The sequence below is a fragment of the Ooceraea biroi genome, chromosome 3 (assembly GCF_003672135.1).
Source record: "Ooceraea biroi isolate clonal line C1 chromosome 3, Obir_v5.4, whole genome shotgun sequence".
Taxonomy (NCBI): Eukaryota; Metazoa; Arthropoda; class Insecta; order Hymenoptera; family Formicidae; genus Ooceraea; species Ooceraea biroi.
Genome location: NC_039508.1, coordinates 2881160 through 2899773, shown reverse-complemented (window position 1 = coordinate 2899773; position 18614 = coordinate 2881160). Strand labels below are relative to the sequence as shown.

Below are 18614 nucleotides of genomic sequence, written 5' to 3'. Positions count from 1 at the left end.
CGATTTTACGTCGAGCGCAATTTGTGTCCGCAAGTCGCGGCGCGACACATCAAACGTGGATCTTTCGCATTCTTGATGCAGCGGCGCGGGCGAACTATTGGGTTGGCCAAAAAGTAATTGCGTTTTTTTTTTATATAAATAAAAGGCGAATTTTTCATGGGAAACAAAAACTTTATTAAACAATATATTGTCCATTTTGTTTGATTATCTTTTGCCATTTTTCAGGCAACTTCATGATTCCGCGCTCAAAAAAGTTCTTATCTTTTTCAGCAAAAAACAATTCCAACAACGATTTGATATCCTCATCAGCAGTAAAGGTTTTACCATTCAAGGCGTTTTGCAAAGAACGAAACAAATGGTAATCTGATGGTGCCAGGTCTGGCGAATATGGTGGATGTGGTAACATCATGGTAACACATCCCATCCAAGCTGCAACAATTTTTCACGAGTGACCAAACTTGTACGTGGTCTAGCGTTATCATGGTGAAACACAACACCTTTGCGATTCACCAATTCTCGACGTTTCTGTTTGATGGCATCATTTAATTTATCCAGTTGACGACAGTATACGTCTGAATGAATGGTTTGATTCCTTGCAAGCAGCTCAAAATACACAGTCCCACCAAACTGACAGCATAATCTTTCTTTGGTGAATATCTGCTTTTCAGGTGCTTTCAGCAGGTTCATCACGCTTGCTCCACGATCTTTTTCGTTTGACGTTGTTGTAGACGATCGATTTTTCGTCGCCTGTTATCATACGTTTCAAAAATCGATCATTTTCCTCACGTTTCAAAAGAGAATCGCAGATGTCAATACGCTTAGTGAGATGAATTTCTTTGAGCTCATGTGCTACCCAAATATCGAGCTTACTAACGTATCCAAGTCGTTTTAAATGGTTTTCAACACTCGATTTCGATATGTTAAGATTCTCAGCAATCTCTCGTGTCGTTAAACGCCGATTGGAATCGATCAGTGCCTTTATTTTGTTATCATCAATTTCGATTGGCCTTCCTGAGCGTGGTGCATCTTTTACATAAAAATCTCCAGATCGAAATTTAGTAAACCAATTTTGACACTGCCGCAGTTTTAAAGCATCTTCGCCATATACATCACGTAACTTTTTATGAGCTTGCACAGCGTTTTTCCCTTTTCGGAAGTAATAAAACAAAATATGACGAAAATGTTCTTTTTGATTTTCCATTTTGAAATCGACGGCAAACAAACAATTGTTAACGAAATCGTTTACTTTCTTTTTCTAAAACAAGCTTGAACTGTGAGTTGTTAACTTACATAATGAATTTGCGGTTTAGAATGAAGTTAGTTACATTTCAAGACATGTATGTCCATCTGTTGGAAAAAAACGCAATTACTTTTTGGCCAACCCAATATAATCCATTATGTGCGATCCATTTAATTTTAATATCGTAACGATGCTCCGACACGTGTTGCATTGACTCGACGAGACAGGCCATGAAAAATCAGACGGGCGGGATTGCAACGATGCATTATGTATGTGCGTGAGATCCAATTCATAACGAATCGATAACGCTCGATGATGCCTGCGTAATATCGGTATTATCGGTGCTTTGACAACGATGCCATTTCCTTCCACTTGGGTGTTCAGCATAGTTCAGTAAACCACAACGACACGTGTGTGAATGTCGCATCGTTTATGCATTGTATACATACGTCGAAAAAGCGATGAATTACAATATAAATAGATCGATGCAAAACTATATAAATTATTATGTTATGGTAAACGCGCTTTTGTTCTTTTGAGGATGTACAAGTAACTTCGAGGATTTAATTTCTGCGGCACGATTTACAGGACACAAAAGAAATATTTACCGTTATCGATTTATCGTCACATTTTATAACAGATAACTGTAAGTATCGCACAAGTTATCTCATGGCTCAACGGTTATATCTTTTTTGTGTGGAACGTGCTAATTACTCTCTATCGTAATTACAAGACCGGAAATTTATTAACTAGTTGTCTAGCGGGCATTGTTTCGCTTACTTCGGCGCACGGGGAAAGCATCGCTTTAAGTAATTTGCACCGTTGGTTCGCATTTTCTTCATTACTCTTGTTCTCCGTTAAAATGTTTCCTCGTTATTCATACTCTTGCTGCTTTTTTTATCTTTGTCACTCTCGTAGAACGCGTACTTATAATTCTTGTATTACCGTACAAGTGATCCTTAATTATTTATATGCAAGCGTTACATAGCGACAAGAAAAATGAGTCTTGAGACATTATTTCCTGAACGCGCATCTGCACGTTTGCACGTCAACAATTTCTCAAGATTTTAATTACGAATTGAACGTGTAGCTCCGTATCATATTCACGATAAAAAGAAACAGCTCCTAAAATAACGGGTTCCATTATCGTTCGCGTTTTAAGCACAGCTTCGGAAAGGCGGGATCCGTTATTTATCCAACCGGACACGACGAGTCATCGTTCTTACAAATTCCAACTTGAGATTTGAGAGAAGGGTGCTCTCTACCCTTGCAACCCCCTAGCAGACGCGAGCATTGGACGAAGACGCGTCCGCTGGCACGAATACTCGTGAAGTCGTCCGACGAAGTGACTCGTTATCTTAAGAGAGTCATTTTGCCCCCTTCACCTTTTTTCTCTCCATGGAGAAGAGAGAGAGAGAGAGCGAGAGAGCGCGCGTCTCTCTTTTCCTCCCTCGACTTTTCACTCTCCCGACTCAACGACTCGAGTGCCATCCGTCGTCGCCGTTGCCTCCATCCGGTTCTCTCCCTCGAGCCCTCAGTCGAGTATCACCCACAGAACCGACACTCAGAACCCTCCTCTCCACCGGCGTTTTATTTATTATCCGCGGTTACTCCAACGGACCGCAGCACGTATCCGGCGGACTTTCAGCCCGATGTTCGCCAGACCGTCGCGACAGCTGATGCGTGAAACGCGTATTCACGGCACCAACCCCGAGTTCCGCCTTACACCGCATTCTTTGCAGCCACGGATCCGGTCTTTTGAGGTAACTCACTAATTGCAGCCTCTCCGCCTTTCAGGACTTTCTGCCGCGACGGACGAGCCGAGGATTTCGGTTAATGCCCGGTGCCGGCCACCTTTAACCCTTTGCATTTGACCCCTTTGCGCGGCTGGGTGTTTTTGGCCCTTTCATGGATGCTCATCCCCTTGATTATGCATCGAATGTTTCCGATTATATGTTAGAAAAAATAGATATATGTAGAAACTCTTTTTAGGAAACACGATAGAATTAAGAGCGAATTGTTACATAAATCTGTTCCTGTAAAATGTTTTCTGCTTCTTCATGTAAAGTACCGCGAGACAGTCGGATCTCATTATTTTTCCAAATTGCTTCTTTTAAGTGACATCGCGTATCAGGCACCGTCAACGTAAAGAGCGAATCGAGACGATTTCAATGATGCATTTAGCCGCTATTGTAAGAAATTAGCATCGAGCCTCGTTGCATTCGAAGCTTGTTCAGAATTTACGTTCCGGTGGCACAATGCGATGTAATTAGTAGTAGTCGTCTGTCGTTACGTCGCATCGTCTGTCGCCGTAAAAAGCATCAACAGGAGAGCGATTAAGAATAGATAATTATTACATGTTGCTTGATTTGTCAATGACGTGTCAGCTGCATTCAGTGCCGTCAAAGGGGTGAAAATGACGATGTGATTTCGCGAAAGCGCGAACGCACTGAAATCTTTTTGCGCGGCTCTTATTCAAGTCAGCGGAACATACGAGACATCCCAAATTTCACGTCGTTTCTATTTTTGTTGCATTATAGTTTACGTTTCTTTCCATCTGTTTAACAAAAGATATTATTCAATAAATACACACGATTTAATTGTGTAAATTTTGTCGAATTAATTACGAAATTGTAATGTTTTATCTATATGGATGCAATTCACGACAATAAAATCTAAAATCGCTTACTGTATCTGTACTGTATCTCGTAACGTAATGCAGACATCGTAGCCAAATGGACACCAAAAGGCAGGCAAGTAATGCTGTCGCGGGAGCTCCGGAATACCGTTTTACTATTGCCAGGTTGAAAAAAGTTATCACCTCGTTGAGCGAGATATAACCGAGCACGATATTACGCGATGGAGCGCCAAGAATGACGGAATTTCCAGCTTGATTTAGGAAAGGGACGATGGGGGAACATTTTACGCTTCCCTTCACGATACCGTCGACGTAATACTCACCCCGATGTATGACCTTGCTGAACACACTGGTGATGATCTGCAGCTCAGGATGTAACGTCTCGCCGAGCTGAAACAGAAAACAGCTTTCTTTGTGTATCCGGCTAAACGACAGTGACACCTTATACTGCACATACACCGACATGCCGGCGACCAGCGACGTGTCCTTCATCTATCCCTATCCCTTCGCCGCGCCATTCTCTCCGCCCTGATACGTTTTCCATCGATTTCCCATGAAAAGGGGTTGTTCGGGCGCTGCTAAGTGCACCGCATAAAGAGGTGAAGGCAGAGAAAGAGAGAGAGAGAGAGTCGTTTCGAAAGTTCTACACTGGGCGCCATTAAAGGTAACCGTAAAACCCAACTAAACCGACCGCGGACTTTAAAGTAACGATAAATAATAAAAGTTGATCCAGCCGTGGGTCCGCCGTCGATCAAAAGTTCCGCCGTTTCCCACCTCGTGGCATGGGGAAATTATTATCGCTAGCACCGCGACGTCGCTCCGTTCCGTAAATAAGGGTAAACAAGAGGCTAAAAAAATGGATAAAACGAGAGAGAAGTGAGGTATGATCGAATGGAGAAAAGTGTGAGATATGGATACCCAATGGATATCCTCCCAGGACCTATCGGTTTTATGGATCCTCGTTAATTAGAACTGCCGATGTTTAGTGCCGCGTGAAAGAACATTTTATACGAGGCTTACACCATAAATGCGAATCACATAACAGAGAAACAACGCGGCTGTTTCGCGAAGTCGATTCAGAGTACGGTATAAAGTACGAGAAATACATTAAATGCATTATACGATGTTTTTATTACGACACCGACGCCTCCTCGTTTTCTCTCGTTTAGTGACGAGACGTACTTTGCGATAATTGTGCTGCCACTGAAATATTAAAATGTCACGAATGCCGTGGCTTAAGGAGTTTCAAGGGGAGATGTCAAGGTTCGATACCAGACTCTACATCTCATCTGGCATTTATGGATCTCATTGCGTTTTACGAGCACGATTATCGACTAAACGTATGACACTTCTGAAATTACCTGGACGTAGCAGCTGCTGTAAAGAGGTAGCGACTGTTTTATTTCTGTTCTTAATACTTGAGGATTATACACGGGACGTAATCGAGGTTCAAAATCGCGAGACAGCCAAGTATCGCGGACGCCCCGACGGTTTAATCTTCGCGTTTAAATTTGTTGTAATAAAGAGACCCTAATCTTAATTATGCGCTAAGTGAATTAATTCCAATGACGGCCGTCCTTAAGCGTTCTTAATCTCGTCGCTCAAGGGTAAATTTAGCCGGGGAGATTCGCGGTAATCGCAGCTCCTTGATATTCATTTTAGCGAAAGGATATCTTTTTTTTATCGTTGCATGAGATCTGGGATTTATAATACTCTCTGCCTACAATGATGTTTTCAGTATTCGAAAACGTTACAAATTGAAAATGCAAATCTAACAACTTTTTGTCGGATGATGTAAGAGCGTAACTTCATGTATCGAAACTTTTTGAAATGTAACGTATGTGTCTATCAGTTTAATTTTTTGTTTCGATGTTGGACACGGTTTTCCACTTATATACGCATTCGCTTTTCATTTATATCGTTTTCGGCGTTCACGGTGTTCACGCTGCGGGAAATCAACTGATTGCGTTAAATCCCAACACCGTTCGGCCAAAGTCCGTCTAGTTAAATCCAGTCTGCAGTTGCGGCTTACGCTGTCAGCATGTTGCTACTTGTTTGGCAAATCAAGTGCACACTAATTTGTAATTGTACCTTCGCAATTTCCGCGCCAGTCGGGCAATAAACAAGCCTCGACGACGCCTCATCCTGAGATCGTATCGATCGCATGAGAAACCGTCCTTCTGCTTTCTCTTCTCTCGGACGTGCTATAGTACATAAAGGATATTGCACCAAACCGGTGCAGGGGACAATCAGTGCTCGACTCCGCGTCATATATTATGCGGTTCATCCGATGGGCGCAGGAAATTAAGCATGACTTTCTCTTTTTGTCTCTCTCTCTCTCTCTCTTTGATGACGATAGAGAATCCTTCATGTTGACTGAATTTCTCTTTACGTTTGATCACGCGGAAATCCCGTCTTTTGCTAGATCGGGACTGCTGACTGACGATTAAATTGACGCGTGACGTAATTACGGATTAGTAATTTCCACGCGGTAAATAAACGAACAGCCTTGCTAATCACTTGGCTGTAGCTTGATAAAGGATATTTCCTCGCTATGGAGAAGAATATCTTAGTCACAATTAATCAATCATAATCGATCAATCTTTCAAGAAGCGAGGAAACGATTTATTTTTCACGCAGCTTTCTTATCAGATTTATAACGGATTTTTGACGTCTAAATGTAATTTAGCTTCCAAGGAGCTACGGATAAATTCGTGAAATAAAGTCCTTGGAATCGCGTGTCACAAATAAACTTTTCGCGACGTTGCTCGTGGAGGCTCCGGAATTTCTTCGCCAATGTCGAGTTTTAGGTCGCAGATCGCGCGTCTGTTTTCAAAGAACCTTCGATACGATTTAGTCACTGGCGAGCAGTCGCTAAGTTTCTGGACTGACCTTTGCAAGCAGTCCGTGAAGCTTTTACCGCAGTGGCACGCGCCATTTGTACACCGCGCGACCGCTGCAAGGCCAGAACTAATTGTAAGTGGCGCGCCATTATGCCAACTGTCGCATGATCGCGTAAATTACCATGATTTGCGACAATCATTGCCCGTTTCATTACGCCGCATCGACCACGTAATAAAACATTCGTTTAAATTGCATTTGCGAACGAAATGTACCGCTGCCTTATCAATCAACTTATCATACTGAACGCGCCGCGAGTCTACCTGGCGCAAAAGTTTTCAGCATTCCGCGTTAAAACGTCGGTAAAGTTCATTTTAGATCCGAGATCGCAGAGGCAGCGACGGGGTATCATGGGGTACCGACTCATTTGGATCTCATCCTTCAGACACCCCAGGGTATAATCCGTTTGAATTACAGTCGTCAACCCCGTTGCCTCCAGACACGCCTTTACGATCTATTCGTCGGGAGATCGAGCACCTGTTAAAGGTTTCCAGGAAGGATGATGCCGCGGCGCGTTTATCCGCTTTGGGATTATTCAAAACGCCGACCTTTCGGACGCGCGACCGCGTATTCGTCCAAGTTACTTCGGCCGGCTCATTGAAATTTATGATTCCACAGCGAAAATTACTTGCGGCCGAAATGTGTCCCTATTTATGCAGACTTTAATTTATATCGCATTCACGGCTCTCTCCCTGCCATTCGTCACGCGTAAAGCGCGGCTTTCCCCGTTCTGTAACGCATAATGTAAAATTATTTATACCGCAATATTATGGACGTGATAAAATTACGTCGATTAAGTGTTATCGTTTCAAGCGAATCTAGTCTCTGCGCTCTTCGTGGTTTTATCATTAAGGGGGAGATTAATTCCGGTTCGTTACGATTAAAGATTTCTTTGCGCTCGCGTGCGTCTTCGAAATTGAATAATGCATATCATTTATAATGCACTTATCTCTCGCATTAATCGACAGGCGAGCTGGCAAACAAGCGGCACTGCTGTAAATTTCAGCAAAAAAAAGACGTCGTTATATTCGGTATTATCGCGTCGACGAACCCCTTTTTCATCATCTTACGGCCATCGCCGTCGCCTTAGAATGCTCATAAACAACCCCTTAAAAATATTCAGAAGTTGCTGTCGTTTGTCGACCCTTGCAAGCTGGGTCAAAGTGCGTCATTACGTTCCATAGTTGTTGCAACGCATATAAGCCCTCTCTCTCTTTCTCCTTTCGTCCCTCTTCTGTGTCATCATTCTCGTCTCACCGCCATGCAGCTGCGGTTTCGAAGGCTGAGTTGCTAAAGAGGGCGGAAAACGAACGGGAAAGGGCGCTCGCTGAAAGAGAATGTAAGTGAGTGGCGCGGGAGACAGAAGTCGCCACGCTGAGAGTTTCAAAAGTTATTCCGGAAGTAAATACAGTCAGATCTCAGTAGTAACTATTGCATGTTTTAATTGCGCGCCCCAGCCTCCTTGGTCTTCTCGAAGATTTGGAAAGAGAAACAGGCTGAGAGAGGAGGTGGAGAATGCATTACGTGACGATAATCTTTTTCATTTCAGGTTATGATATGCGAAAAATATTCTGCTTTCCGCCAGCGAAAAATACGAGAATGAACTCGCCTCTCGTTCCCACACACCACCGCTTTTCCGTCTTTCTTCGAATAACACGGCTGAAAACTCGCTAGCGCACTAATGGCTTTTACCAAGTACGAAAAATATACACGTGTATATATGTATGAACGTATGTACATACGTATATATTTTTAATAAAGACATAATTCTGCATATAATTTTAAAACTTGTGGAGATGAAATTTCGTAAAAGTTCATTATTAGATACCTCTTCGTCCTTGATCCTCGAAGAAGTTTTACTTTTGCAAGACTTCTCTGCTTTACGAATCAAATTATGTTTAACTTTCTAATTTTACATATATAAATTAATCCAGGAAGATCTGCTATACTTTCCTCGTCCATCCTCGTGACAGTGTTACCGCGAAAAAAAGAAATTCTTTTATCAAATTAACGTGAAAATATATTATGCGTTAATTATGCTGCACAATTTATAATAACAGCAGACGCATCTAATGGGATGAGAAAAACGGAGGAATCAGAAAGAGGAAGTAAATAATAATAATATCTCCATCGAGACTCGCAAATCTGGTTCACAGATCTGAAAGAAGTTGTTGAGAACGGTTGTACGCGAGCGTTGAAGTAAAAGATAATTGCGCCACGATAATAATTTCGTTACTCGAAGGGAGAAATCCAGCCGGGAAGCGAATTTCATTGTTTTCCGCATTATATTAAAATCGCGTCGCTTTCATCGCATTGACAATCTGATTTAGTCTCCATGAAATACATACGTCTCGCATATATCTGATATCATTGTAACAAAAAAGATACATACATACATACATATATATATATATATATATATATATATATATATGCATAATAGCAAATATTTCATTGATTATAAAATGTTCAGTGTACGCTGCTACATGAATGTAACATGATATTATAAGGAAACATTATACGACAATGCAAATGCAATCCGAAAATAATAGTAGATCAAGAACATTTGCATCGTCCATTATTTTATTAAATATTTTACCGTTACTAATATATGACACATAAGATAAAAAATGCATTATTATACAGGGTGAGGCACCTAAAACAGGCCACCTGAATATTTTCAATAGCAGAGAACTCTAGGCAATATAAAAAATAATGATAACCACAACTCAGAACTTCGCGGAAAAAGAAAAAATTTCTAAGGGTTAGAACTTTTTCATTTCTGAGTTTACAGTATTTTCAATAGCAGAGAACTCTAGGCAATATAAAGTAAATTATTTTCCCTTGCAGTTGGCCTTCAGTGACCTTGAATGATTTTGACCCGTAGATCAATGTGCGCATCTTCAAACGCTCTACTAGATGGTACGTAAAAAAAACATATACCATTTAAAAAAACGAAGTTGACCTTCATATGACCTCTACGCGTCCACCTAATAAAAAACTATTTAGAACAAATTATGTGTCCCTCGAAACCATGCAAGTTTGGTCTGACACATTGTTTTTTATCACCAATAACAGCCGAGATATTCAGGTGGCCTGTTTTAGGTGCCTCTGTATATATGTTGCATTTTACTAAAAACTCGAGCCTGCAAGAAATATTTAAATAAAATTTATTAATATTACTATTAATGTTATTATACAACAGACACTTAAGGCTAACAAGAATTTAGAAAACTATAGTTTTTTAAATATGCATACTGTATGGCATGTTTGCGGCCGATTAGCGGATATAATCTCCAGGGATCCGGTTAGAACAACGTAAACTAAAGAAGGAGAACGAAGGAGGTATAGGGGGTTCATAATACAGGTTTAGCTGAGAGCCAGGGAGGTCTCTCTCAAAACTTTGGAATTTATTTTCGTGTTAAGCGCCACGCTTCTTCGAGAAAGTTACCGCGTTTGCTCGCAGCCTCCGACCGAAATAATTATGCCATTGTAATGATATTGTTGGTTGGAAATGCTAGAGAGAGGCTACCAAGCTGCCAGGGCTTGTTGTTTGAAAAAATAACGGCTCGCTCTTGCATAGGTATAATTAATGCTCGTTTGGCAAACTTTACCGTCTCGTGTTGTACACAAACATTGAATGTATATACACACGTACTTTGAGGTGTAAAATATTTTATGTGTAAAATATTTACATGCAAGTTTCTCGATAATTATCTCTTCCATTTTCTGAAATCCGCTGTCTTTTTTAATGTGTTATCCTTTTTAGACGCGAATATATTATAGAATATGTTCGATCGTTCGAACAACTAAAATACTTTTCTGAGCACATAACTGATTCGATGACTCAAACAAGAATTCTTGCGAAAGAATTGATGAAATTAATGAACCTGTAGGAACGTTGGCGCTCGCGTCATGTATCTGTCTCAAAACAAGTATTATTAACGTAGCTGGCTAGCATCTGTCACGCGCTAACTACCCTAATCTCTGGTACGCCGAATGCATTTGTAAGGGGAAGCCAAGTGCGGCTCGAAGTCGAAAGTTAGTATCGCGATATGCGCTTAGTTAGGAACGTGGCTTCGCCATAACACGATGGCTTGACAAGAGTCGAGGGATGGGAAGGTGTTAACTGCCAACATAATTATCAATTTATGCGGTTCGTTCATGCGATTAAATGTAAAGTTACCGGACAGATCCTGTAAACGAATTTGCAAACGTTTCTTAGCATCTCCTTTACATCGTTACGTAAAATTGATTATATGTCAAATCTAAGGACTGCGCGATTTAATTTCTACTTTATTGATGGTGTATAATCACTGCAACTTACAACATGGAAGTTACGTTGCGTGTTGCGGAAACTTTGGCGGACTGAAAAGTGATTTGAAAAATGAACGAAACTTTGGTCGAGTATACGCGATGAAAAATTCGCTTACCTGCACCATTAACGAAATTGCCACCAGCCCTTGACTTTTGTGCTGCGCCTCGCTCATGTTATGATACAGTTCGGCGTTAAAGCCATAAACTTGTATCTGCAACAGACAAGCACAAAGAAATTATTGTATCTCACAGTGGAGTTGTGTCACGAGCGTAACTGTATTTGCTGCAACGCGATCATGTCGGCAAATTTCGTCCTCGCACAAACAAATTCCCGCGAGTTTGGAATTTGGATTCACAGAACATTTCGTGCGTGAAAGCGTCGTACCACATTGTTCCCCTTGTTACCCCTTGCTTCTATCTTCTCTTGAGATCGATTCGCCACAATAATCTCTCCTTCTATTATTATTGTACATACGCTGTATTAAATATTAATATTAAGTAAACTTGTATTAAATTTGCGAGTATATTGTGCGAAATAAAAATTTACTTAATGAAATATGTGTTAACTTTCAGATATAAAATACTGTTTTCAGATAAAGTACTCTAATCTCAAAATTTTGAAAAAATATATAAAATTAAAATCAAGTTTTCGTTTGATTAAAATGTCTCAGTTCTCTTACAAAAGTTTATTTAACACAATACTAATAAAACTCATGGAAGTTAATATATAAGATTCCATAAAATAATAATAAATGTTTTCATCTTTTACATTCTAAATAAAACTCTCACAGAAATATTTATCGAACCTATTAAATTATATTCTTATGCGAGTATATAAAGCTCGTATACCTTCAAAAGCATTAAAATTCTTAAGCGCATATCATGTATGGATACACTTTCCTTTGACAGTTTTGTGCGCTCTCTTATTTTAGAATCCTAAATTATACATTCTTTTCTTAAAAATATTGAGAGAGAGAGAGAGAGAGAGAGAGAGAGAATCCTTTTTTCGAGAATAAGATTTTCTCTTTCAATACATTCTTTGACATTTGATCATATTTTAAGACATATTTTGCCTCTGATGTATTTTCGTGCACTTTATATGCGAAAAAATAGATCAAATATGAGTTGTAACATCTGATGCTCCACTCTGCCTTAGTTATATTAGTAAAATTAAATAGTATAAGCATATAATATATTCGTTTTAAACTGCGACGTGCATACATGTTGAGTCGCAAAACAGATCTATCGTCGGCAAGCACCGTAGGAAATCGCACGCGCGCACGCGTGTTCAGTTTATAGAGGAGACGGAAACCAAGTCACTCGTGAAACGTATCTTGTTTTTGGGACATACATCTCGTTTTGTGTCTCATTTCCCACGAATGTCACCTGCTATAAGTTCCGTGCGTTGGATAAGGCGCGGAAAAGACACCGGCGACGTGTACGTGTCTGCTCAGCGCAGAAAAGGATTTCGCCGCGATCGCTTCTCTTTGCAGCGCTCCCTCCCGTCCCTCTCTCACCTCGCATCGCCTCTTTTGTTTCCCCCGTCTTGTCCTCCCACGCCGCATCCGTATACCTGTTTCTTTCTGCAGGTAATGGCATTGCCACGGCACTTCCGGTTGCGCCTAAGGGTATCTGAAATGCCCGTGACGCGACGAGTTCTTCCTCAAAGACGACGGGTATGCTGCCGCTGTTGCTGTTGCTGCTGTAGCAACACGACGGAGGCAAGAATAAGAAGAGAGAGAGAGAGACACAGGGTGACAGAGAACGAAACACGCGGGAGGGGAGAAGAGAGCGCGATGCGAGGGTGGAAGGAGCCGGGAGGATTGCCGGGAGTGAGTGTAAATCCACTGCGTCTGATCAAAGTACGACTCGTACTACTAGGAATAGGAAAGATTCTCTCTTCTCATTTTCCTGAAATTTCTTCCCCTCCCTATCCTCCTCCACCCGGCGTCCCCCTCATCTTTTCTGCCTTTTAGCAGGATATTTTTCTCCTAGTGACGTTCCGCTCGAAGAAAAAGGAATCTTCCGCCGTCACGTAGAGTGTCGAAAAATCTTGTCTCCCGTGAACGCGATTCTATTTCAATCGCAAAGCCGCGAGGAATGACTTATCGATATCGGCATTTCGAGAATAAAATTACGAATAATATTATATGTGCCCGTTTTGTGCATTTGAGATATTTAAATGTATTAAAGCGGGTTGACTGAAAACAGATTCAAATGTTACGTCGGTATTCGCTTCAGCATGATGCGAATAATTAAGAACAACGAGTGTTTAATTTATTTGTAGACGAATATTTATAAATGCGTAATAACATTATGTCAAATGTGTCAAACACAAATGTTTTCATACGTAATCATGCAATAAAATAACAGCACAATAAAATTCGCTAATTATCATCATTAAAAGTGTACTCGCCACTTTGACACAACTTTGTACTTATGATTCGCGACACGTCTGTTACTGAATTCGAGGTTTTATCGCGGAAAGAAAGCACGATAATGCAACTGGAAGGCGAGGCTTGCTGGAACTTCTTAAGAAGTTTACGGGAGAAGAAATTATGCGAATCAGCGCAAACGCGACTTATTTCGACGTTTGATTGACGGTTCTTACATGTAAACTGAAAGTTTCAATATTTATCGCGAGTAAACAGAAGACGAAGTTAGGTACGAAAACAACGGCGTCCACGGAGAGTTCAGAGAGCATTCATTCAAACTTCATGAAATTTAATGCATGAATATATTTCAAGACTATCTACGACTGACTTTAAGGAGAATCGAGTACACGTGCGCATTTAACAGCAACTTTGACCAACAAATTGTAATATGTTTCAAGTGACTATCTCTCTTTCTCGCATTATTATTTCAGTACAATTTCATTGCTTGCGGGTTTTTTTTTGATAAACCAGTTACAAATTATGCAGATATTTTCACTATCTATACTTGCATTGTCAACATCAGATAATGAATTTAAAGTTTCACGAGTATGAACAAGACTTGTATGTGACAGTTGCATAATTTCGATAAATGGAATTTTCCCTTGAGTGTTTTTATTTGCATTATCTCACATAATCGGTCAATATACAGCTGAAGAGGAAAATACGTTGTCGTTACAAAGCGCTCCGTCGACAAATCAGCTTTCGGCGCGCTCGTTATAACGTTACTGATACAGATTCGCAAACGCAGCAAACTTCTTCGCAAGCATAATAAAGCAATGAGATTATATAGCAAAAATGTCTCACGTTTTAAACCCGTCACTCTTCTTTTAATAAATAAGATGATTTATGCAAGTTACGTAAAATATACAAAACACGATTTTGTCGAGCGTAAACACAAGTCAAATAGCCTCGCGCCAACAAAGAGCTTCATAACGTCCCAAATTTCCTATTCCTGCGTTCAAAGTACGCTTCCCATAAAATGCAATAATTTGTGTGAAAGAGTAACTCGGCCACCGAATAAGAGTACCGCGACCGACACGTGTACTTCCTGTGGCTTTCGCGCACAAGCTTCCGTTCAGAGGGGAAGGTCGTGTGCTGTCCTCCTCCTCCTTCTCCTCGACCTTCCATTTTCTCGAGCCTGGGTAAAATTCCGCGGCTCTTAGCTGCGCGGTGATCCCAAAATTCGTTGTCACGGGCGAGCAAGATCCTACTTGACGACCGAGTCAAGGCGACGGTATATGAGCTTTCTGAAATTTGCTACGCCCCGAAAATTCGGAATTCACCGCGGGTAACCCGCGAAGTGCCGAGCTGGCCCTCTTTCCGCTAAGAACCTTCACTTCACGTGTACCACCCGATCTCCTCGTATCTCCTCGTATCTTCTGCACTCTGCTCTCATCCGGGCCGCGGTGCCTCTTCCACGACTGCCTCCTCGTGCTTTAGCCGCCACTTCGCCCGCCACTAGAGCATAATCACCCTGCGAAGACTGCGACGAGCCCGCAAACACACCCACGCATTCGGTAAACGCATTATCCTCTCTTTAAGCGGTGAGGATCTCGGTGAAAATTATTTTTAATTCACGTCTGCGGCTAATCGATGACAAGGGGCTTTATCGGAAAAACGAAAGTATTGACACTTCATGTATCGGATTTATATTGTAAGCTCAAGCTCATATATATTTTATACATATATTTATTTATATATTTTCAAAAAACATTATCTGTGTGACTTTTCATAATTTGTTAAATACTATGTATTTTATCATGAAATGTGAATCTGTTGAATTTTAAGTTTATTATATTTATTTTATACGTTACTGCGCTTCATGCATTATTTTACGCATTGTTATATGTTGCATTATAATTGCATTATTTGTGTACAAGAGGAAACTGTAAAATGTTACAAATTCATAATATAATCATAATATAATCTCAAATGGAAACATATGCTCAAACGAATCTCTTCTGGAAAGTTAGAAATTCGATTTCAAAAAGTATAATTATATTTAAATTATTATATTACATTGATTTTATGTAATTATACACCAATAAGATGTTAATTCTGAGCAGCAATAGCAACTAATATGACAACACCAGTTAACCCATTGGCCTAGACCTGGCAAGGCTATCTTGCGATACAAGCTGCCCTGCTAGACACACGAAACTGTCCCATATGCAAACTTCGTCGGAATCTGATTACAGTCTACAATATCCTCCACCCTTACAAACAGCAAGCACAAAAGAATATAAACTTTTATTCAGAGATTATCATTTTTCTGTGTATATCCACATTATCTCCAAAAAAGCTTTTGCTGTGGCGAATACCGTGTAAGGCTTTGTTAATCCACACGATAAAATAAAAGACATTTCATTAAAATCGAGGCCTGTTCTCAACCAGGTAATAATGCACTCTCGTATTCATAGCATCGCACATATTCTTCATACGTTGCGCCTCTACTTTGGGTACAGGTGATGACGCTCTGCATATCACGGCCGAATATGAATATTCGATACGCGCGGTTCATTCGTTGGGCGCACCAAGTGTGAAATCAGTGAGCGCAATCGCGGGGATGGGTAGACCAAACTGAAAAATCGACACCTCGGGATATGCGGGGTTGCTCGTACAAAGTGCTCGCGGAACAGCGTGAAGTACCTTTATCAAATTGTGAATCGGTTTTTCTTTTTCCCCAATATCAATTTCAAGCTTCGAAGAAGACGCGAGAACCGATAATTATTTAATATCGGATATTAAATGCGGCAAGCACATTTTGTAACCAGAGAATCGAAGAACAATGCGAAAAAGAACGGAGCCGAATGCTTGAAAATAGAATACTGATTGTGAATTCATTTTTCGAATCAATCCTGCAGTTTATTAATTATGAGAAACTTCAGCTATCAAATTATTTGTAATTTAATTCTGCAGTATATATAACAGACTGCAAGTAATAAACGATTAGCCGTAAGCAAATAAACCGTAGCCAATAAAACGGCTAAATTAAAATCTCCGCTGTGTATTAGATTTAATAAACTTTCATAATAGACTTAAAGAGAATCCGTCGCGTTATAATCAACATCATAATTGATCATAAGTGCAATATAGCACAGTGCCAACAAAACAACACAGCGATATTGCGAATATCGAAATGCGCTTTACGCCTCACTAAAATTCAACTTTATTCGGCCGGTTACGCGCTTTCACAAAATTTGATTTCTCGTTAACGTTTAAATGCCGAAGATAAACGGATCGGCAGGAAATGGATGGGACATCACGCATCGTGAGTGAAACGACCGCAACTTGACGGACCGGATTAAAGCGTCGATGAAAATTCATGCTTTGTGCGTATTGGCGGGCCGACACTTAATTTGTATTTCAATTTTCTACCCCATCCAGAGCTTCCGCTTTTGGTACATCCAATATATTTATCGCTGCAGGATTTCAGATTCAAAGAATACAAAAAAGTAATCCTTAACGATTTCCAAACGTTCATGAATCTCTGCCGATCGATGGATGCACAATGGATGCACGATGCTTTCATTCGTGTCTGAAGTCAACGCAGGATCAGATTAAAAAGCCGATATGATTGACGAAGAAATTACATAAACCTCGATTCTAAATTTCTTATCTTTTATCAGCTTCCCCAAGCTGACGCGCTTAATGATCCGTTTTTATTACCGGGGGCAAAATTACCCCTACCGACGCAATCTCACGTTGCATCGCGTTACTCACGTTCTCTTCTTTTTCCTCGGATTCTCAAGGACGTGCATCAAGGATAATTCACGCATTAGAGGGTGCGCTTATGGCGTTCTTGCGGCCTATGGGCATGCCATCACGATTTCTGGCACAATGCGCTATTCTACGATGATAGATATACAGCTGTAATGCTGCGCATCCTCCTACTCCCTTGCCTCCCACGACCCTTCCCATCCCAGGCAGCTCTATATTAACCCACGAGTGCCGGCTGCACAGACACGAATGTCTATACGGGCACACAACGACCTGACAATACACACCGGGATACGCGTGTGCGCGCCCGCGCACGCATTAATATGTAGATGCATCTATATACGTATACACGGAACGTCTGAGAGTACCTACTATTCATATGTAGATGCGTCTTGCGTCATTTTGCTTGAAAAACCGCCAAGTGCACTCCATTACGCCGTCCAAGCGTTACGTTCTCCCGCTCGGATACGCTCGTTATATCGCGTCAGCGTTAATTGAACGCGCGGATTATACTTTCAAATTATTGCTAATTACGTTTTAGCATCGTTAATAAGGCTAACTCGGCGGAACCGCGGGATAAAAAGCGCTCCTTGCGCGACGCGAGATTGTATCGTTTATCTGTGTTTGTCCAGGGCTTTTGATCACTGCATTTATCGTTGACACGGGACCGTCCCCTCGATATTTCAATTTCCCGCAGATTCAAATAACGTATGAATAGCACTTATGACAACAGCCGGCAGTCCTCACCGCTTATCGGCGGTTTTCGTTTCAATTAAATCAATTATCCTTCGCCGCGCGCGTGGCCGGAATAATTTTATTAAATAAGACCTGAATGAAACCGCGCGCGCGAGCATAGGTGTGTTCTGAGGGGAGAGAGGAGGAAGCGCGAAAATGTGATATGGCGTCATTTGCGTGCGTAACAATGTACTATAAGCACAGAATTAATTAATAATAAGGTCCGGGGAGACGCGTTCGCAACGCGTTACATCATCCGGTGATCCAATTAAAGTGGATCGATGTTTAGTTTTCTTTGCGCGAAGTATTCGCTCTTAATATGTAACACTGGGCCGTTATTAAAATTTTAATAGTGTTTAAGTAGGAACGCCGAGTGGCAGCAGCGGCTTGACCGCCGAGAGTTTTATGAGTGAGAAAAGAGCCGAGAGAGAAGAGGGGTTCTACACCCTCGAGCCCAGGTGACCCTTTAACACAAACCGGAAGTAAGAGAGGCGCTCGTGACAATACACAATCGCGACGCGACGAGGGTCGTTCAACTATAAACGACCACTACAATTACGGAAACGCGCGCTAGGGCCTCTCGACTGGTTAAAGCTCTGCACAGAATAATTAAGCGAATATACGCGCT

At 41.1% G+C, this 18614-nt stretch overlaps 1 protein-coding gene across 2 annotated transcripts in view; it reads right to left on the bottom strand.

Annotated features, from left to right (window-relative positions):
* LOC105281361 (carbonic anhydrase-related protein 10) overlaps positions 1–18614 on the bottom strand; it is a 131717-nt gene that overhangs the window by 10943 nt on the left and 102160 nt on the right. For both annotated transcript variants that reach the window (XM_011342511.3, XM_011342512.3), the window contains exons 5-6: positions 11213–11308; positions 4202–4268 (exon numbers count right to left, since the gene is read on the bottom strand). In XM_011342511.3, the coding sequence (XP_011340813.1) occupies positions 4202–4268; positions 11213–11308 (163 nt within the window). The remainder of the gene's footprint in view (positions 1–4201; positions 4269–11212; positions 11309–18614) is intronic.